The 22,058-nt window shown below is 40.7% G+C and overlaps 1 protein-coding gene across 5 annotated transcripts in view; it reads left to right on the forward strand.

The window, feature by feature from the left end:
* The window catches only part of GDAP1 (ganglioside induced differentiation associated protein 1), a 31,140-nt gene extending 9,082 nt beyond the window's left edge, over nucleotides 1-22,058 (forward strand). For 3 of the 5 annotated variants that reach the window (XM_069004960.1, XM_069004961.1, XM_069004962.1), the window contains exons 2-7: nucleotides 5,062-5,150; nucleotides 7,397-7,589; nucleotides 8,861-9,034; nucleotides 11,372-11,466; nucleotides 11,915-12,029; nucleotides 16,148-19,424. In XM_069004960.1, coding sequence (XP_068861061.1) covers nucleotides 7,484-7,589; nucleotides 8,861-9,034; nucleotides 11,372-11,466; nucleotides 11,915-12,029; nucleotides 16,148-16,530 — 873 coding nt within the window. In that variant the 5' untranslated portion in view covers nucleotides 5,062-5,150; nucleotides 7,397-7,483 and the 3' untranslated portion in view covers nucleotides 16,531-19,424. Of the gene's footprint in view, nucleotides 1-5,061; nucleotides 5,151-7,021; nucleotides 7,090-7,396; nucleotides 7,590-8,860; nucleotides 9,035-11,371; nucleotides 11,467-11,914; nucleotides 12,030-16,147; nucleotides 19,425-21,972 lie in introns of those variants that run through there. The other 2 variants (XR_011148421.1, XM_069004959.1) reach the window with 2 other exon arrangements.

The raw sequence follows: 22,058 nt of genomic DNA on the forward strand, positions 1-22,058 counted from the left end.
GCCCCTGCACCGGTGCATTAGCTCGGGTGTTAGTGGAAAGGGTTTGTTATTTCAGACACATACCATCGCCTGCTGCCCTCACTTCTCCCCTGCACTTGCACAGGGCAAAGAGACAACTTCATACTTTCATTTATATCAGTTACACACAGAGGATTTAAATTCATCCCTTTCTCTGTATAGTGCTTTTTTTTTTTTTCCCTGCTCTCTCCAGATAACTCGGTAAATGTTAAATAGCAAGTATTGCTGCCTTCTGCTGGCACAAATATCCTACCTCTGTTTTTCTTAAGAAAATCTCAATGGGATTTCTTTAGATGTGACAGAGGAAGTGTGTTTTCAGAGCAGTAGCTCTAGTATTTGTTCTCCATTTGTGAGTGACGTTATGCAGTTGAGAAAAAATCATGCCAGCATGCTTCAGTCAGTGCCAAAAGAACATAGACAGTGATTCAGTGCCCAGATCTATTGCTGCCCAAAACTGTATCTTGTCCTATTTTTACTTTCACAAATGAGGGTCTTGCTTATGAGAGGAGTTAGGTGAATGTTATGTTTGCATGCTATTTAATAGTGAATTTAAACAGCTCTTTTATAGTCTGCTGTTCTCATATTTCATGCAATAAGGATTAATTAGTTTTCAGAATTCAGTAAATATACACTAAATTGATGTATCATAATTGACCACTACAATTTCCCTTTTGTTTCTACTTGACTCTAATTTGAAAAGACAATCCAATACTGATCCATAAATTACGTGATTTAGATTGGGGGGAAAAAAATCTTAGCAAGAGAAAATATTTTACCCACACTCATGGCTCCCACCCCTCCATGAGCGTTTGTGTGCTGGGTTATCCAGACAGCAACCATGATTTTCTTGTGGTGGTGTGGAGCCCATGGTGGCCCAGGACAGAACAGCCTCCATCCCTGCTGCTGTGCTGGTGCAGGGTGCTCTGGGATAGATGATGACCTAAACTCTCCAAAACACTTTTTTTTTGACTTCTGTCTAACACAGATATCTGATTATCTCATGAAGTGAGATTTCAAGGAGGCTAATTGAAATATTTTGCCTTTACTGTTTTAGTCCAGTTTGCACAAATGTAATGAGCAAACAGCAAAAATTAGGGCTGAAGAAACAAGAATTTACTTACTTAAATGAGAACTGTATATCTATCTTGTCTCAATGATGAATGTTGTTAAAAGAAATTGCTCTTCCTTAGTGGCCTCTATTTTTTTACTTGTCATTGTCAAGGGTGTGGAAGTACATGGTTATGCTTTAAAGCATCTTAAAGCTATTTTTCTGAACAGTTTGCTGGAAAATGATTAAATGTTTAAACTTATTTAAAAATTAACTTAGCAAAGTGTTCACATTTCCAATAGAAAGTGTAAAAATATTTTTAGAAATTTTTGAAAATTATTAAACTTTGCATTTGTTCCAGGGATGGAAAGAATCCAATTTCTATAATTTTTCAGGAAACATTTTTAAAACTGTTTTCCAGTCAAAGAAAATACTGCACAAGACTTCAAAGGACATTTTACAAAATTGTATTTAACTCCTTAGATTTTATTAAAGCTTTCTCTGTTTGGGTGTCACCCCAGTTACTGGATTTTTTTTTTTTTTTTGCAGTGTGATTGCAATAGAATTTGAACTGGCCTAAGAGCTGCTACAGGACCCATTGAAGTCAGTACAAATCACCCCTCTAATGTTGGTGGACTTTGTTTCAGCATCTGTCCAATCTATTTTACAAGGTCAAAGTTGTGCACTCTGGTTTTGGCCACAGGCAATAGCTGAAAGGCACTATTTCTAACATTCATTGTTTGTGTTGTGGTAATATGTGAATTTTAATGGGCAGCCAAAGGCCAGTGTGCCAGACAGTGCTGTGCAAACAAAATGTCATCACTGTTAGATTAAACCAGTATGAAAATCAACACCTGGATGCTATGCACAGAGGTACAGAGCACAGGAGAACTTTTAAAAGAGTTTTCACTTATGTGGGTTACTCGTCTAAGTTAATGGGACGGAAGATGAAGCATGTGAAGTGATGATACAGAATTGTTTCTAAAAGCTTGGTAATGGTCCAAGTTTGTGAGCCAGCATATTACACATGCACAGAGACAACAAACATGGGCAAGTATAAAAAAAAGTTTTAAATCTTTTGAATTTGCCTGATATATTAGATTTTATGGTAAAGATACTATTTATATAAAAGCTTGAGGAGTGATAGACTCAATAAAGCTTTAACGTTAATACCTAGATTTTAAGGTTTACAGCTAAGAAACTGCACTTTTTTCACCTTATGTAAATATATTAAATATCTTTCTGTGTGTGATATAAAAGCCTGATATTTCAGGAAAATTCATTCCAATCATCAAAATTGTTGAGTTTTATATCTCATTAGAACAACTAATATTTTTGTTATATCGCAGTTACTAATAACTATTTTGAAATAGGCTTACTATAAACCTTCTAAAAATTTTATATAATAATTAATTATTAAGTACTGTTTCTGAAGTATTTACATATGAAACTCCTGCATGGAACAGGAATACTATAGTATTTAGGGAAAATTTGGCAGAATTTTGTAGTGAAATCCCTGAAGAAAACCTAGTATGATATGTTAAATAACTTTGAACGTGACTAAATAAATTCTATTTTAAGTTGATTTTGTTGGACATAAAATGGTAATGACTAATTATATTTCCTGAGTACACGAACCAGCTATCTAGAATTGTCAGTTTTATATGCAGTTAAATTAGATAGTCTCAGCTGTGACTATCAAGACATAACATTGCTCTCACTCTTTCTAAATAGTTGCATATCTAATTTTTCAGTGATGTTAAAGAAAGTTCTTGTGTCAATATTAAGTCTCAACTGTGTACCTGAGTTCAATGCTATGTTCTTTTGACTCATATCATCGCCAGTAAAGCAGCATCTGCCAGTGGAATTTAGTCAATAACTACTGATGACAGAAGGTCCAGAACAGAACCCGTCTTACTTTCCCAATGAGTACTAATTCCTGCAACACTGTCAGTCAGGCCAGTTCTGCACTTGAACTGAACCAATGCATCTGTTAGTGATGCATATACAAAATCCAGATAATTTTCAGGTATAATGGCTCTGGCTGCTTAGGGAAAAAAAAAAAAAAAGGTTTTTTTGCCCCTGTAGTCTAATAAATTTGGGTTTCAATATGGACAATTAATTGATCTGATAAGAAAAAAATAGTTTTTTTTTTAAAATTTGCATCAATCTTTAATGACACATCTGACCTAGGTGTTTCTTGTTAATATCATGGAGTGAAAGGTGAAGTAAAGAAGTGTCTTGGGGTGACTTTATGATGTGTATCCCATATCTCTACCCTATGCCCAGAAATTAATTCTTGTGCCTTTCTATGCCTTTAAACTGAGCCTGAGAGCGGGGAGGAAAAACTGAGCAAAACTTTTTCAAAGCAGTTTGCAGCTTGTTCAAGGTCACACAGAGATAGAGACTTTTATTTTCAGCTGCGGCAGGAGAGCGAGAGGGAAGGGAAGCACCCGGCTTGCTCTTCTTTCCAGCCAGCTTTTGGCAGTTTTTTTTCCCCAGCTCCTTTTCTTCTGGAGAGTTGAACTTTTGTTTTCCTGGGACTTTATTTTTTAACTTTTCTCTCTGCTGGACTGTTTCAACATCAGAATACATCGGGAGGACTTTCCACCGAGGCCTTGGCCCTGGAGGTGGGCCCACCACCCCGTCCCAGCTCCAAGGAGGGGGAGAGAGATCTACGGAAGGACTCTGAATTTTCCCCCAGGTTTCTCTCAGCAGAGTGGGAGGTTTTATCATTTAGCATTATTATCCCTTTTCCTGTGTGTTTGTTAAATAAATAGTTTTTATCTCTTTCTTTTTCCTTCGAGGAAAATTTATTTTTTCACGAACCTGGTGGGGGAGGGGTGGTTGTAGCCTGCCTTCTCTCAGAGGATATATCTCTAAATTTGGCCAAACTGGAACAAGAAGAAAATTGATTACCAGAATACTGATTTCCAGATCTTTGACCCATTTTATATAACTCTCTATCAAATTGATTTTTATTTTTTAGCATTAGATGTGAATGTTGTTTTCTTTCCATGATGTGAAAATATGTGCATTAAAAAAACTTGCAGAGGGGCATTCTTATATACATATATTTTTGTAAACATATGTAGGCTAAAAAAGGCCTGAGAGGCCATGTAGAGAAACAGGGCAAGAACATCAGTGTGGTAGGAAAATGATTTATCACACAGAGCTAGGGGGTCTGCTTGAAGCCACAAGATGCCAAGATGCCAGTAAACTTTGCATTTGTGCTGCTTGTTTATTCATGGCACTTACACATTAAACGTGCCTTTAAGGAGACTTTTATTTAAGCTGTGTAAAGCCTTGCGTAAATACACGTTGAACAAGGTTTTCCAGGACGTGGTGAGCTTTTTCACAATCTGGCCCTTTTGCTTGCTTTTCTGAGGGTATGAGAAGGTAGAGGGGCAAACACAGGTGGATGGATACGTGCTCATCCTGAAGAGAAAGGAATCGTCCCTGTTTCTTCATCTCTGGAAGAAGGTTCCATGCACGGTGTTTTGGAAAAGGGAGGCCTCGTGTGGTCAGGCGTGGTAACAGCCCCGTCGGGCTGGGGGGATCCCGGCCGCAGGCGCTCCCTCCTTCGGCTGAACCAGGACTGTAAACATGGACACGGGGTGGGATTTATCATAGACTCATAGAATGGCCTAGGTTGGAAGGGACCTTAAAGGGACCTTAAAGATCATCCACTTTCATAACTCCTGCCATGGACACACTAGACCACGTTGCTCAGAGCCACTTCCAAGCTGGCCTCGAACATTTCTCGGGGTGAGGAGTCCACAGCTTCTCTGGGCAACCTGTTCCAGTGCCTCACCACCCTCACAATAAAGAATTTCTACCTAATATCTAATCTAAACCTACTCTCTTTCAGTTTGAAGCCATTGCCCCTTGTCCTGTCACTACATGCTCTTGTAAAAACGTCCCTCTTAGTCTTTCATGTAGGCTCCCTTCAGGTACTGGAAGGCCACAATTTGGTAACCTGTTCTTTTTTCCAGGGTGAACAATCCCAATTCTCCTAGCCTTTCCTTATAGGAGAGGTGCTCCATTGCCCTGATCATCTCGTCCTCTGGACCCGCTCCAACAGGTCAGTGTCCTTCCTGTATTTCATAGCAATATGGATATCTAGGTTAGGAATAAGAAACACCTGTATATGACTACAGCTGCTGTAGCTGAACAAGTCTGAAGAAGGAAATACTGTTCTTACTGGTCCTTCTTTCTTTGTTATAAGATAGATACATTTCCTTGCCTTTCTAGGCATCTAAACCAGGTAACAAAATATAACTCAAACACACAAGTCCATGTGTGATATTAAATTAATGAGCTGAACCAAGAGAAACGGAGTAGTGGTCAATGTGGTAATTGACAAAATGACAGCATTTTGATTTAAAGGCAAAATTAAGGAAAGAAAGCAAAACAGAAACCCGGAAGAGTGCCTAGTTCATGTAAATTTAAAAACCAGTTCCCAGTTCTTTGCCTTGAGTTACTGTAAGATCTATCTGTGAGGAACAGCTGTACAGCAGCCTAGGCAGGGACCCGTGAGAATCTCCAGTATCGGTGAGTCACAGGTTAAAGCCCCAGTGCATGAGAGGATATTCCAGCACTCTTACCTTAGACATGTATCTTCAAGAGAGGTAAAATCCAGCTGTAACGTATTTATCTCATGCCATCGACTGCATTGTTATTGTCAATTCTAAGCACATTCTCCAACTTTTTGAAGAATAAAAATGAAATTCCCCCAAATGTGGAATTTACCATCAGTAACACTGACTGCTATCAGCTGGGATTTGTGAGAAGCCTCTCATCGTGCATGAAGAGATTATTTTAGCTTGTAACTCCACCGGGGAGTAGTCTCTGAGGAAGGCATGGGGCTGCCCTTGTGCCCACTCCCATGACCAGTACAGGGCTGGAAGCTGGCTTTTTGTTTCTTTCCTTTTTATTTATAAGATTTGTCCATTACCTTGTCTCAGTGACTTAAATCCATTCCCTTGCTTAACATTAGTCAAAATTTCCCTTAAATGTTATTGGGACAAAGCTCTCAACATACTAGGTTCAGGTCTTTAAGATACTAATAGTGGGGTTTATCTGTTATACAGAAATGGCACATGGGTCTGAGTTATCAGGCTTACCTGCAGCAGTCGCCCGTATTGGGAACTGAGCAGTCAGAATGAAGAGAACAATATTCTGGACTCTGTAATCTCTATGTGTTTTTTCACTTTGCTAAAATCTGCCTGCTGCTGCTGATAGAGTCTAGTGTACTATCAGCAATTGCATCTAAACCATCTCCAATGTAAGATACAGAGGAGGCATTTCCTGATGATGTAAGCCACTGATTGTTATCAAATGCTTTTCAGAGAGGACCTTGCTTCACACAGGGAGAATGAAAAAAGCCCTGTAAAACTGTTCAATTTTCTAATTTTGTCTAGAATAAAAAAATAAAGAAACATTCTCTCTTGAGATTGAAAGAACTCATCTGGAGGCAAAAGAAGTTACTCGAAAGCTTTGTTCCTTCTTGCTATGACTCATTTTGCACTAGAGGATCTAGGCGCACAGGGTCCAATTCAGGATGACTTATGGTAGTTTTTTTTTCTTTTTTTCTGTCCCAAGCGCATGTTGCCGTTGTCCCTGAAATTCATACGGGAAGCACTGGTTAAAAAAAAAAAAAAAATAAACAAATATTAAAGGGAAAATCCTGCCATGTGACCTTCCCTACTTGCGCATCCATCTTCCTGCGCTTCCTTAGGGGATGCTGCAGACGGCTTTGCAGGCGGTTTCCCCTTCGGAAGGGCTGTCCTCCGAGCAGTGAGGGTGGAGGGCAGACGGGGGTGTCCCCCCAATACCCCGGGCATCCCCTCCGGTTAATTTCCAAGCGCGGATCGGCGCGGGGCGGGCACGGCCGCTGCTCCTGGCCCGCGCTGCCTCCTGCCCCGCCCGGCGCCGCGGGCCGAGCCGGGCCGAGCCGGGCCGAGCCGGGCATGGCGCCGCTGGTGCTGTACCACTGGACGCAGTCCTTCTCCTCGCAGAAGGTGAGGGGTGGGCGGGGACGCGGGGCGGCGGCCTGCGGGCCCCGGATCGCCGCCTCCCGCCGTGCCCACAGCCCCAGCGCGCCCGCGGCGGGATCGGGCGGGAGGGACGGGGGATGGAGGGACGGGGGATGGAGAGATGGAGGGACGGAGGGATGGGGGGTGGAGGGACGGGGGATGGAGAGATGGAGGGATGGAGGGATGTGGGGTGGAGGGGAGCGGCCGTGTGTGCGCCGAGGCGGGGCGGGAGAGCGGCCGGGCCCGGCCGTGCGGGGATGCTGCCCGGGTGACCCGGGCCGTGCCGTTCCAGGTGCGGTTGGCAATAGCCGAGAAGGCGCTGAAGTGCGAGGAGCACGATGTGAACCTGCCGCTGAGCGAGCACAACGAGCCGTGGTTCATGCGCCTGAGTTCTTCTGGAGAAGTACCCGTCCTGATCCATGGGGAAAACATAATTTGTGAGGCAACGCAGATTATTGATTACCTTGAAGCGACGTTCGTAGATGGTAATCCCACAGGCATTTCAAATGTGGTTCTTCTCCTCACCCCTTAGCTGCAGCATTGCTGGGAACAGCTCTGTCGCTTCAGGACTCTTCATTCGGGGCAGAAGATGTTTATAGCCTCACAAGTAAATGGGTTCTCCTAATAATTAGCAGTGCGGGTTGAAAACATGTTCCTGTAAACTGAACTGAAGGCTTTCCAGCACCTTCATAAGTAAGCCTTTATAAGTAAAACCTACCACTGTCCTTCTTAGCCCTTCATGAAGGATGGAGAGGCCAGAAATGGCAGCAGCACTTGAGTTGCACTAGCCCTGGTGTGACACTGCCATGAAAAATAACATACTGAACAGAGCTGCGCAACTGCCTTTGTCGAGCAGGTCCATATTCTCTGTGAGATAAGAAGAAACATGCTTAATTCCATTATAATCTTCAGTGGAACAAGGGAAGTAGAATGAGCAAATTAATTTTGGAGCTAAAATGGAGTGAAGAGGTAAAAGAGCAGGAAGGGAAACCTTGAAAGTGATTGTGTGCAGGCTTTTGAAGTTCTTTGTGCCTGTACTGATGAAAACCAAACCAAAAAACCCCAAAACAGCAACACTCCCCCCCAACAAACCCAAAACAAACAAAAACACCCTGTCTCAATTTTTGAAGGAAATGCAAAGCTGTATTTTGTAGAGGTGTGAAGATGGCAGCATTTTGTATTTCAGGGATTTAGTGCTGTGATTTCTAAGGCATGAAGAAAACATCATTGTATAGTGAACATAATTTGTGCTGCCTTTTAATCAAAAAAGGAGTCAGGGCCCAGGTAGGTTGAGGGTAGGGTAAAACTCAGTGATGTGTAGGAATACTTCCAGTCATGCTTTGAGCAGGATTCCTGTACTATAATTTTTACATCATTGCAGCAGTAGTAATGTTTCAGCCATAACAATATCCTGGAATTTTGGCTGTGCCCAACTGTGAGAGCATTATAGGGTTGTATGTCATGGTCACCGATTCCTAGATGTACGTAACAGAGCTGAGTCTGGTTTTCTGATTTGAAAGCCCCTTAAATATGTGTTTATGTGTTTTGCTGCATAGGAATTGGAATTATTAAAACATTTTAAAATGAACTATACATTTCTCTGAGCTGCAATAACACTGTTGAGTTATGCTGGGGAACAAGTGAAGCTTTCTTAACTGTGGCTGTGTCACCTGTCCCAGCTGGACATAACTGAATCAACTTTGGTCAATTAGATGATTCTTCTTTTCCTAACTTTGTTTTTAACTTTATTTTGCAGAGGGAGTACCAAGATTAATGCCAGAAGAGGGGAGCATGTATTATCCAAGGGTGCAGCACTACAGAGAGCTTTTAGACTCCTTGCCTATGGATGCCTACACACATGGCTGCATCCTGCACCCCGAGTTAACGGTGGACTCCATGATTCCAGCCTATGCTACCAGCAGAATCCGTAGTATGTACTGGTGTAGCTCTAAATGTCTATAACTTAGTAGGTTGCTGCATTACATTCATCTCCTTTCTTAAGTCCACCTTAAACACAAAATATTGAGCACAGTTGATGAATTTTAGTTGCAGTCCTTGATGATTTGTTCATATACTTTTTATTGATTGTGTATTCTGTTTTGATTTGAAAATGGGAAAGAGGAAGTGTTATTTTTGAGGTATCTGTGGAGATAATTTTTGTATCATGGCAAACTTTTAATTAATGCCTTTATGTTTCCTTCTACGTATCACAAAAGAACTAAGTAGTTCTAGGACAAGGATCAACTCCTGACAGCACGGCTGGATAATGATTTCCTGTTTACAGTTACATTCTGAGATCTCGGATTTTTTTGTCAATGTCAATGGTTTATATACTGTTGATATTTTTTCTGTCTGATGTTTTAGAATGCTCGGTAGAACAAAGTCAAATACTGCAGAGTCTCTGAAATATAATACAGCTATACTAGTAGTAAATCCATGATATCATAAAAGGGGATATGTATTAGTTTGAGAAATCCTATTTCCAACAAAATGTCTTATCCTCCTCCTTAAAATTTTTGGCAAGTCAGTTCTCTTACTAGCCATTCTGTTGTGGTGTCAGAAGTGAAGGCAGGCAGTTAATTTTCCATGTAGTTGCATGAGTGATGTTAGAATCATAGGATCATAAAGTCATAGAATCATAGAATGGCCTAGGTTGGAAGGGACCTTAAAGATCATCCAGTTCCAATGTCTCTGCTGTAGGCAGGGACATCTTCCACTAGACCAGGCTGTTTCCATCCAGCCTGGCCTTGGACACTTCCAGGGATAGGGAGTCCTCAACTTCTCTGGGCAATCTGTTCCAGTGCCTTACCACCCTCACAGGAAAGAATTTCTTCTTCATATGAAATCTAAATCTACCTCCTTCAGCTTGAAGCCACTTCCCCTTGTCCAAGAACATGAATTATTCTCTTACATAAGTGCATTGTCTGGTTGGGTGGTTTTGGTTTTTTTCCCAAATGTGAATGCTAACTGCTTATTGAACAATTGTGCTTTACTCATAGGCATTGTGGATAGTTTTTATGTTTTCACATGTTAATAATCAGTGCTTTTGTTACAGTTCACTTTACAACATTGTCTTCTGCTTTCTTGGTGTATGTATTCTTCCCCTCTATCTTCTAGTTGGTATAAATTGTTCTCAGTTTGCACATGTTCATACTGGTAGAGCTAACATCTAGAGCTCATCTTACGTTTTCTTATCTTTTTATGCTTAAAGCGTAGCCTACATTTTTTGATTTGAAGCATTTTTTTGGAAAGCCTTTGGATGTTTCTTAACAATTCCTTTGCATGTTCAAACTTCTCCTGGATGGTTTAGTTTTCAGCCTGAAACACTGGGTTTTTTTCAGACTGCTAGATATAATAAGGCATGAGCCAGTTGTGTTTATGCATACCAAATCCAAGTAAGTAATTAATTGTATATGTAAGATTTTAGTTGTACGAGTACATCCTTCAATTTCTTCATACATTATATTAAAGGATGGCTTTCACAGTCATGTTGAAATGAATACATAAAACAGTGAGTTCATTATTCTCTAGAAAGAATTTTATCAGTTTAATTTTTAAGACTTGTAGCTAAACTTTATTATCAAGTACAAGTGAGAGGTGATTCATGCTCTATAATTATTTTGTTCTTGGTTTATTATTAGAAATACTTATTTTTAGAAGAAGATTTATTAATCACTATCTTTTTGTATTCTAGGTCTATAAGTGTGGTATTTTCAAGCAAAGCCCCATTTTAAGGAAAAGGCTATACACATGTAATAGAAATCAGTAGAATTAACTTAAACTTTTCACATAATTCCCTCTTTAAATCATGTAATGAATATTTTTCTAGCACATCCATATAGTTCTTAATGAACATTTCCAAAAGGATCACAGACTCTGGCTTCACATTTTAGCTAAATGAAAACACCTTGGTTCCATATTCAGTGGCATTTAGGCTTTTGCTGTAAAATTATGCATGTGACCTACGGTGACCTTCAAAAAATCTCAATGTGGGCCTATCAGCACTTTAATATTGCAAACTGATGAGCTGAAGATGTGGTGGGTCAATTTAAAAAGAAGTTAAGTTTTCCAAAATGTGATGTATTTAAATCCTAACTTGGTGCAGATGGTGTATTGAAGTAGTACTTCCCATTTCTTTGGTATGGTAGTTTTACGCAGGCAATTGATCAGTTCCCGTGGATTGCATTATGAGTATGTTTGGATATCTAATATTTGTCATTCCTTTTTTGTTTGCCTTGGTTTTGGTTTTGGTTTTTTTTTTCATCAGGCCAAATAAGTAACACAGAATCGGAATTGAAGAAACTTGCGGAAGAAAACCCGGACCTCCAAGATGCCTATATAGCAAAACAGAAGCGCCTTAAGGTAGGAAACCCCTTGGTATTGGCCCCTTTATTAAGGGCTTGTTAGTGTTAGATGTTTTGGTCACAATATAAACATTTGTTTCACCTGTCATTACCAGTAATGTCATGCAGTGGTTTAACCCTTCAAGGCATGTCCTCAGATCAGCTACACACTTCAAGTGTGTGCTGAAGTACTAGACTGCTCCACGGATTTCTTAGGTAAGTACATATCAGTGCTGGTGTTGGGCTGTTGAGCACCCTGCAGGGGGAGGCAAACCTTAATATCTGGCACCTCTAAAGTTTTTCTTCTGTTTTCTGAATTGTCACCGGTATCCATGTAGTATCTAGTTGACTATGTGGGGAAAATACCATTTTATGAATAAACACTGTAGTATCCTAAGTATAAGCTTCTCTGATAAAAGTAGAAACTCTGTATGATGATTAAAACACTAACCTGTATGTTTATTTAGTCTAAACTGCTGGATCATGATAATATAAAATACCTAAAGAAAATACTGGATGAACTGGAAAAAGTTTTGGATCAGGTTGAGACTGAATTGCAGCGGCGAAATGAGGAAACACCAGGTGGGGAATTATTCTTGCTAAATCCTGTTAATATTTCTCTTTGAGGATACTGAGTAAACTTGTTGACAGCACCATTATAAAACAATTTTTAATGTGTCAGATTTGATACTTCTAGTATATATTGATCTATACATCACAGAAGGATCAATACTGTTTTAAGTACTAGCTTACTTTACTGTTCCTGTCAGTGAGTTCTCACTATCTCATGAGAGTGCTTGATCACATTTTCAGCAAAATGAGTATAATCAGCTGCACAATTTTTTAATATTTTATCAACAAAATCAGAAAAAAATTAACTACAGAATGTTGATGTTACAGGTATAGGCCTCAGTTCACTATAATGATCACAACCTTAATGTTTAACACAGGTTTATTATAATCTTGTGCAAACACTATGCTGATATTTGTGGTATATGCAGGATAAGCAATCTGGATAATCATTAGGCAACCCCCTTCCCTCACCCTCTTGGAAAGCAGTCCCATTTACCTGCCTCCACCCAAATGATAGTCAAATTTTTCACAGAATCACAGAATCATCAAGGTTGAAAGAGACTTTTAAGATCATCTAGTCTGACTGTCAACCCAGCACCATCATAATCACCCCTAAACCATATCCCACTGTCCACTGCCCTGGGCAACTTATTCCAATGCCTCACCACTCTTTCAGTGAAAAACATTTCTAATATCTAATCTGAACCTCTTCTGGCACAACTGAAAGCCATTTCCTCTCATCCTGTTAGAAAGGACTGGCCCAAACAGTGAGCCCTGGGGAACCCCACTAGTGACCAGCCACCAAATGGAATGTAACTCCATTCACCACCACGCCCTGGGCCTGGACATCCAGCCAGTTTTTCACTCAATGAAGAGTGTACCCGTCCTATCCATTTCTCCTGGAGAGTGCTCTGGGAGACAGGTCAGAGGCTTTCAGATGTCTAGATAGACAATATCCACAGCCTTTCCCTCATCCATTAAGCAGGTCACTGGTCATGGAAGGGGGTCAGGTTGGCCAAACAGGACCTGCCTTTTGTACACTCATGCTAGCTGGGCCTGTTTCCCTGGTTGTTCTGCACATGCCATGCAGTGACACTCAGGATGGTCTGCTCCATGACCGTTCCCAGTCAGGGAGAGGATGGAGGAGGAGGTCAGGATGACAGGTCTGTAGTTTCCTGGATCCTCCTTCTGACGCTTCTTGTAGATGGGTATTACATTTGCTAATTTCCAGGAAACAGGGACTTCTCTGGTTAACCAGAACTGCTGGTAAATGATTGAAGTGACTGGCAGATTTTTGACAGCTCCCTTCTTACTCTTGGGCACATCCCATCTTGACCCATAGACTTGTGGGTGCCTAACTGGCATAACAGGTCATTAACCATTTCCTCCCGGGTTATGGGGTCTTCACTCAGCTCTTCATGACCACCTTCCAGCTCTGGGAGCTGGATATCCTGAGGACCTTGGGTCTTGGTATTAAAGATGGAGGCAAAGAAGGCATTTAGTACTTCAGCCTTTACCTCTTCCCCAACACTATGTTTCCTCTTGCATCCAGCAAAGGATGGAGACTCCTTAGCCCTCCTTTTGCTGCCAATGTATTTACAGAAACGGTTTTTGTTGTCTTTAACTGCAGTGCCCAAATTAAGTTCCAGTTTGGCTTTCTTTCTAATTTTCTCCTGCATAACCTCATGACATCCTTGTAGTTACCTCCCTCCTTCTGGAGGTGAGACACAGTCTTTTTTACTCTGAGTTCCAGCCTAAGTTCCCTGTTTAACCAGGCTGGTCTTTTTCCCTGACGGTATATGGGGACCTCATGTTCCTGTACCTTTAAGAATTCCTCCTTAAAGCTTGCCCATCCTTCCTGTACTACTTTGCCCTTCAGAACTGACTCCCTCGGCACTCTGCCAATCAATCTCCTAAGCAGTCCACAGTCTGCCTGGCAGAGGTCCAGGGTGGCAGTTCTGCTGGTGCCTCTCCTTACTTCATCCAAGTAGTTTCAACTGAGAACTCCATCATTTCATGGTTGCTGTGCCCAAGACAGCCGCTGAGCACCACATCACCCACGAGTCCTTTTCCAGTTGAGAGATGTTCTCTTCCACACACTCCAGGAACCTCCTAGACTGCCTCCTCTCCACTGTGTTGTATTTTCAGCAGGCATCTGGCAGGCTGAAGTCCCCCACAGGTACAAGGGCTGGAAACTGAGAGACTTCTGCCAGCCTCCTGTAGAATGCATCATCTGCCTCTTCATGGTGGTTAGCAGGTCTGTAACACAGTCCTCTGTGGACATCTGCAATGCTGACCTTCCCCCGATCTATACCCACAGACACTTAACCTTGTCAGCATCCTAAATTCTGTTAAAATGGGATTAGCCTTCTGCTTATTCACAGTGTGGTTCAAGTCCCAGTGGTGCTAATAGAAGTCCTTCCCCTGACTTCTCTGGGAACTGCATGAAGCATCAGTCAATATCAACTGCATCTGCTCAAATCAATAACTTTTTACATTTAGCTCTATAAATAGCTGTTGTAATAAGTACCGGTTACTATCGTAACTGTAGGTTTGAACCAGCAGTTGAAAATCTAGATTAAATTTTCTACTGACTCAACAGTGAAAGAATCAAAGAAAATATTTTACCTCATACAGGATGGAAGGATTTTGTTCAGCAAACGTCTGCCATCATTTCCAGCAACCCCTTTCCTTTCTCTGCTAAGTAGCCTTTCCAAGGAGTCAACTGATACAGTATTGATGAGCTTATGAAAACTGCTGGGATCACAGGATTTTGTGAAACATAGGGCTATTGCCTCTTGGGATTTTGTCTGAGATATCCCTGCTTTTGAGGTTTGTGATCTGTACTGCTCCAGGTCCTGGTCAAACTCAGAGCTCCTGCTTCTCTTGCAACTGCTTGAATCCCTCAGCTACTGCTGCTGCCACTGCAGGCATCTTTCTTTCACACAGGATAGATTCTTTCTTCTTTTCCATCATCTTATTTAATGCACTGGATGAGTTCCCAGCAACCTAGGATATGCTCCTTTTCTACAGAGGCCTTTCTTTAACACCTGCATAAACAGTCAAAATGGACTGGTACCAGCTCTATGCCAAGCTGTAGCTTTTCTCTGGTGGCAAATGGATTGGGAAGGAGATGGCAAAATTTCTCAATTTCCAGAGAGGTGCTGCTAAGTGTTCATGCCAGTGTTTTTGCATGCCTGCTGTGTGGGACAAGCTGCAAAAGTTACAAATGAGAAGGGAACAGCATAGTTCTCTCTATTCAAGATCTAGGCTAGAGCAGAGTACTTATGCTGGCAGCTGTGATAGCTGTGCTGTCTATCAAGTTTCATATCCTGGGTTTCAAAAGCTCTTGGTATAGTCAGTACACGTCAGCCCTTTCAGATGGTGGTGGTTCCGATCACTGACAACGAAGTGTGATGCTGCCTGGCAGTGCCTGTTCTGAGCCATCCCAGGAAGATTCACCTCTTTCCTTTGACTGGAGAGGGTACCTGGGGTCTCCACCTGTGCTCCTGACTAGTGGTGAGCTATGTGGATATTTGTCATTTCTCAAACATCTCAGTGTAAAACCCCCATGGTTTGGGGTCTAAGAGACACAAAAGAGTGACAAGTAGACAAACTCTGTCATCTCACTGAGCTGATACATTTGGTGCAAGTCAGTCATCTGATCCATTCCTTTTTGACTTGAAAGCCTCCAACAAGTTCGCTGGAGCTAGTTCTTGAGTGAATGCCATAGAGCTGAGTGACACAGGCAAGAAGACAAATCCTTCAGACAAGTGGTAGCTTTTCAGTAAAAGCTAAACTGCCTTCTTCCTTTCCAATTCTATTTAATTTAATCCATCTTTGAGAAATGTAGTAGTTGAGGAAAGTAAGTGTTTACTGTGGGTTTTAATTTATGAACCTGGAATGTAGATCTTTTTTCCTTAACAAATACGGGCCAGGCTGCTGAGCCTAAGGCTTTACAATATTGTGGTAAGAGTGGACAGGGATTCGTAAAATGTTGATTGATTAAAGTAATATTTTAGCTGAAGTGTTTTTGCTGTTTATTAGATGGTACTTTGAAACAGCACTAAACCAAATGTGCTTATATTCCATTAATTCCTAATCCTTTACGTTTTATCTCTGCTTAGAAGATGGAAATCAGCCTTGGCTCTGTGGTGATTTCTTCAGTCTGGCAGATGTATCACTTGCTGTCACATTACATCGCCTGAAGTTTCTGGGATTAGCAAGAAGAAACTGGGGAAATGGAAAGCGGCCCAACTTGGAAGCTTATTATGAGCGTGTCGTGAAGAGAAAAGCATTTTACAAAGTTTTGGGACACGTCAACAATATATTAATCTCAGCTGTCCTGCCAACAGCATTCCGTGTGGCCAAGAAAAGGGCTCCCAGGGTTCTTGGCACCACGCTGCTGGTCAGCATGCTGGCAGGAGTGGGTTATCTGGCTTTCCTGTGTCTTCGGAAAAGATTTGCCAACATGGTGCTATCGATTAGAACCAGGCAAAATTATTTTTAGACCCTGTCTGTCCCTGGTGGTGATTGGAGGACATCTCTACTCCCCAGCAAAATATCCTCAATAAAATATAAATGTAGAAGAACAATTATGTCTGTGAATTAGAACATTGTCACACACTAATCATCTCCTGCTGCTGTATAATTGGGTTGGCAATGCTGACATGTTTTTCAAAAATATATGTTGGGGGGAGGCAAAGGAAAGAAGAGACTTTTCAGCCAAGGGGCTATAACTGTGACAGTGCTTTGTTAAAGTGGTTTGTGTCTCCTTTACCCAGCAGCTGACCTAATTAAAATGCTTTTATTTAATAGATATGCAGCAATGTGACAGCTTTTCACTGTAGATGAAATGCATTACTGTGCAGAAACCAGCATTGTTAAAATACTGAAAATAGCTCTTACTTTAAATGCTCAGAGTAAGATTTAAGTGTAACATTGTGCCTGTTGTGTACGGGAGCAAGTTTCTCTACACTGATTAATGTCTGTTGATTTGCAGTTGGACCTTTAGGAAAAAAAAGTAGTCTTGTGAAGCCACTTTTGTCACTGTATGTTCATGCAGCAGTACAGGAAAAGACCGGAAACAGGTAAGAACAGCAGTGATTTATGCACCACACAAGTGAAATTCTCCAGAGGCATCACTGGACAGCACATACTAGAATTTTGCTGAAATACAAATGGGAGTGAAAAACCTGGCACTTGTCTTTCAAAAGCCTTTTGGGCTCAGCTGCAAACTCTGGCAGAATCAAATCAAACTATCTTAGTGCACATTTGCTGCTTTCATTGGGGTGGCTTGATACAGTTCACTCCATATGAGTGTCCCATGTACCCTTTCTTGTTTCACTTTGAGCACTGGCTATTTTTTGCACACTTCTTGGCAACATTAGCAATTGCATGTGCCTCTATAAAATATTTGCCCACAACGTGCCACAGCCAACTAGAAAACGTATGCACAGCAATGCATTTTTGTATAAGTAATTAAAAATAGTTCGCTATCTATCAGTCTGGTTAGGTAGCCTAGATTGAAGGTAAAGCTCTAATTTAGCAATCTCTTTACTTATGGATAGGGATCGTGCTGATGGTAAGTGAAAAGTACAGTACAGTTTGCAGACAGATGATTTGTACTGCTGAATTTTTGCAAAACTGCAGTCTTGTAGCATGGAGGAAAGGTGTAGAAAAACATTTTGACTACTTCCTACTACTCAACAAATGCTGTGAGTTTTATTGGTTTAGAACTGAGCTCCTGTTTCAACAAGAAATGTACATTTACCTGAAAGTAGACATTGAATCATTTTGCAGGAAAGAAAGCGTTTGGAAAGGGCTGAAAATTCTCATGACTGTTTAGTAAGACTTTTGTATGCCTGATGAATGTTTGAAAGCCTCCGTTTTGTTTACAAGTTGTACACAGCTGCAACAAACAAAGCATAGCTTTAAGTGTTTGCCTATCAAGAATCAGTGCTAATGGGCCTAAGTACATTTTAGGTTCAGTGCTGGTGGCTGTGGTCTCTCTGCACAATTGCATTTAGGTGTCAAGAAGATCATCTCAAGTTTGCTGGACAGAACTGAGGCAGTTTCTGTCTGGGCAGTCTCACCATCTTAACACATATCAATATGGATAAAATTATTGAATACTCCTGCTTATTATTTAATACTGTACTAGTTGTCTAGCAAAAGTAGACCTAAATCTCATTACTCCTTTTCAGTAATAAGAAGCATCTTACCTAGGAAAGAATGCACTTTTTTATTTGTTAAAAAGACACTTTTATATAATTACGTTTCATGACCCAGTTGTTCTCAAGAACTTGTTGAATTAAATGTGCTCTATTTAGAAAAGCTTTATTATCTCTAGAGTGAGTTTAATCCAACAATACTATTAATGTACTGGCAGCTTTAACTGAGTTTGTTGTTTGTGTATTGCAGTTCATCTGCATTTACTTGTAGCTATCAAATTCCACTAAGTTAATAAACACAGAGTAAGACCTGTAACTTAATGCTTCCCTGGCATGTATTTCTGTCAGACCATCTGTAAAATGTAATTTGATCAAGTCACAGCAAAATTATATATATACAGCTTAGCTTTCTTTAGAGTGAAGTGACCACCAGATGTCAGTGGTCCTCCAGGACTCTACTCTGGCGTGCCTCTGAGGCAGGAAAACACTACTTTTCACAGAGAAAAAGCTTGTGATCTCAGCATAAGAGGGTTGTGAGCAGCCTCATCAGACTAGCAGTTTGTCCAGAGCTCTGGAAACAGCTGCATGGGTCAACCACAGGTTTTTTCTCTGACACCTGCCACTTATGCTTGTGTAGTTTTTACACTGGGTAAGTGAGAAGCCAAAGTTGATATAATACTTCACGTGAAAATGAACATTACTGAACAGCAATTAAACTTGTCATCTGCAAGAATGAATGTGGATAAAACTTCTACTGTTGAAAAGTTTGGATCCCAGGTTTGATTCATGTCTGTTAGTTCAACTGTTCAATATCCTACTATTTTCACCGCCCTGAAGTACTGTGTACATTGATTTCTGTGCAGGTGGCAGCAAAAGGCTTATCCATGATTAAATTCCTCAAAATAGGATGAGATTTAGAAGCACATATGCTGCATTTAGCTCTTTGTGCAGGATTTCTTTTGTGCTTGTAAAGTTTCTTTTCAGCCTGGCTTATTTTCTTTCTGGTAGCTCTGTATACTGTTTTGATTTGGTACAGAAGCAATCTTCTAGTTTTCATTTACTATTTGCTCTCATATCATGCATCAGATATATTTCATATCTTTATGTGGGACCTGCACAATAACCGTCAATTCTAAGACCACTTTCTAGTCTTGTTTATGTCTTCTGTGTCAATAAAACAAAGCACATTTGACGATTACACAGTACTGCTGTAAGGAGTCTGATGCTATTCAAGGAGAGAAGCCCTTGAACACCTTTTAAACCAGTCTAAAAGGTGTTCAGCAGCTTGCCTTGCATATGTATGGAAACAGCAGTAACAATGATGTTTTCTTTCGTTGTCAGTCTGAGCTGTATATGTATGAGGTTCAACAAAAGCTATTCGATAAAGTAAAAAAAAAATAAGGAAGGCAAGCAAGTTTTTTGTACTTTCAATTAATCCATAAAAAAAAAATCAATGCAAAAAAACCCCTCCACTTCTGAGTGTGTCCTTGATTCATTGTTGAGCTGCAGCAGATGGGGCTTCTTTCTGTAAAGGTGCATGATGAGCACATAGTCTGTGTCCACACTGACATTGTCCTTGGTGAGACTAAATGGTGTGCCCCATTAAACGTATGTTAGTCTGGCCATAAACTGTCCTCCCCTTTTTTTTCCCTTGCACTGTAGGAGTCTGTATTGGGCCTCCTTCCTTGTTAAGCAGAAGAATAAATAGCAGCACTTGAGGCTTGCGTGCATTGCCTCTCACTGTCTTGAAAATCAGGAATGCCTCTAGGATCAGGTGGACAGCTGGTAGGGCTTGAGTTTCAGGAGATTATGACACCTGTAGTCTGTGCACCAACTTTGAAGTAGCCTCGATGTTTTAGCATTAATCAGAAGTATACACAGAACTCTTGCAGTGTAAAGCTTATGTCTAAACAGACAAGAGGCAAGAGTGAATGCAAAGGTAAGTACAGCAAATATAAATTCCTTGTCCAGGTTCACAAAGCCATACCTCCACTTTTGCATGTCACATTTTTAAAGGCATTTTTTACTTAAGTCTGAGTTTTAAGGGAGCAAGGAGCTAGTAAGCCTTAGAGAGCAGATTGGCATGCCCTAATGCATGAGGATTAGAGAGAGCAGCAGATGGAAAGTAGGTGAAAAGTATTGCGTCTAGCTAGCTGGAGCACACTGTGCTCTGCAATAAGGTGTATGACAGATTATTGTTTGCCAAGGCCTCCTTATTATCTCTCTGTTTAGCCAATGTTAGACAAAGAGGTGTAAGGTTGTGCTTAGGCAATTTATAAGATGTGCTGAGGAAATCAAAAGCATGTAGAAAAATCCCAAACTAAGTATGCTGGGTTTTGTTCCCTCTTTTCTCTATAAAGAAATTTTTAGTTTTGGTGCAGTCCCAAGTCATAAAGTCAGGCACACAAAACTCAGGAAATTCCAGAAGCCAGAGTTCTTACAATACTGTTAACTCACTCATACAATACTTCAATAGCCTTTTTATTTCTGTTTTTCTTTCTAAGTTAAAATCATGGTGCTTAATGTGAAGTTAAAAATGTTGCACCATAAAATAGTTAGGCTGTGGATAAGCTTAGTGTTGTGGGAAGAATCTGTTGGAATTTGCAGATCTGAAGGCCTAACTATTTCTGTGCTTTAAATCAGCATCAGTATTTACTACAGTTTTAAATACTCATCAATAATTATATAAATGTGTATTGTGTAAACTAACCTATAGCATGGACCAGTATTAATCTACTTTACATATGGTAATATATATTGATATTCTATATACATATACACTATAGTATCCCTATTAATCCCTTTCATATTTCATTTGCTAAAAATGGCTAATTGACAGTCATTTATTTTACTGTATTACTTGCCTTTATAAAATAAATTTGCATTTATATAGGTAAAATTATGAAAATTTCATGTAATTGTAGAATTATACAAAATTTTGGGTTGGAAGGGACCTTAAAGAGCATCTAGTTCCAAGTCCCCTGCTGTGCAGAGATGTGTTTCCCTTTCCTTATTTACTCTGATAGCATTATAGAGTATTTGATAACATTGGTTACATTATGACTGTAGGGACTTGAGAATATACATGAATGTATTTGGTGCTTCATGTTAATTGATCATCCAGATCAGAATCTGAATGCTACTGCATTTGGACTGAATAGAAAGCTTTTTTCAGAAAGGTTACCTACTCAAGCATTTGAGCAGATGATGCCTGTGTTTCCGTAAGCAGCAGAAAACACGATGTTCATAGGGCCAGACCAGATGTGAGGGGACCACTGGTTCTGTCACCTGCTTGCTGAGGCATTCACCTTACAGAAAGTGGAGTCCTTCTCCCTCATTTTGTATTGAAATAGGTAAAACTCAGAGGCAGAGACAAAAACTCCTCTCTCATGGATACAGGCCCTATGCAGTAGGTTGCAGAGCCAGGGTCCCTCTTTCCCAGCACAAAACACATCTGTCTTTACAGAAATCAGAGGTCATTCCTTTGACAAAAGGGAGTTTGGACATGTAGAGGGCTGAGACTCACTGCCACTCAGCAGTCACTCAGCAGCTTGATGGAGAGCAGGGCCTGCCACACAGCTTCCTCTGCCAGCTGTGTTTAAAAGCCAGCAGTTAGCAAATGTCGAGCTCTTGGTAAGGATGTCTTTAGGTACATAACACAGGTTTGGGGAAAGGGAATGAATTCCAGGCTCTGGAGCCCAAATGAAACAAAAGAAAAACTGTCCAGAGAAGTTCCATCACTATAACTTGTGGTCCAGCTCTGTGTGGCTTTTCTGCAGGTGGAGAGAGGCTTTTGGATTGCTGCTTCTGAGGACATATTGTTGTATCTCACTTCAACTATTTAACTGAAATCAATGCAAAGAAG

Source organism: Aphelocoma coerulescens, chromosome 2 (assembly GCF_041296385.1).
Source record: "Aphelocoma coerulescens isolate FSJ_1873_10779 chromosome 2, UR_Acoe_1.0, whole genome shotgun sequence".
In the NCBI taxonomy this organism is placed as follows: Eukaryota; Metazoa; Chordata; class Aves; order Passeriformes; family Corvidae; genus Aphelocoma; species Aphelocoma coerulescens.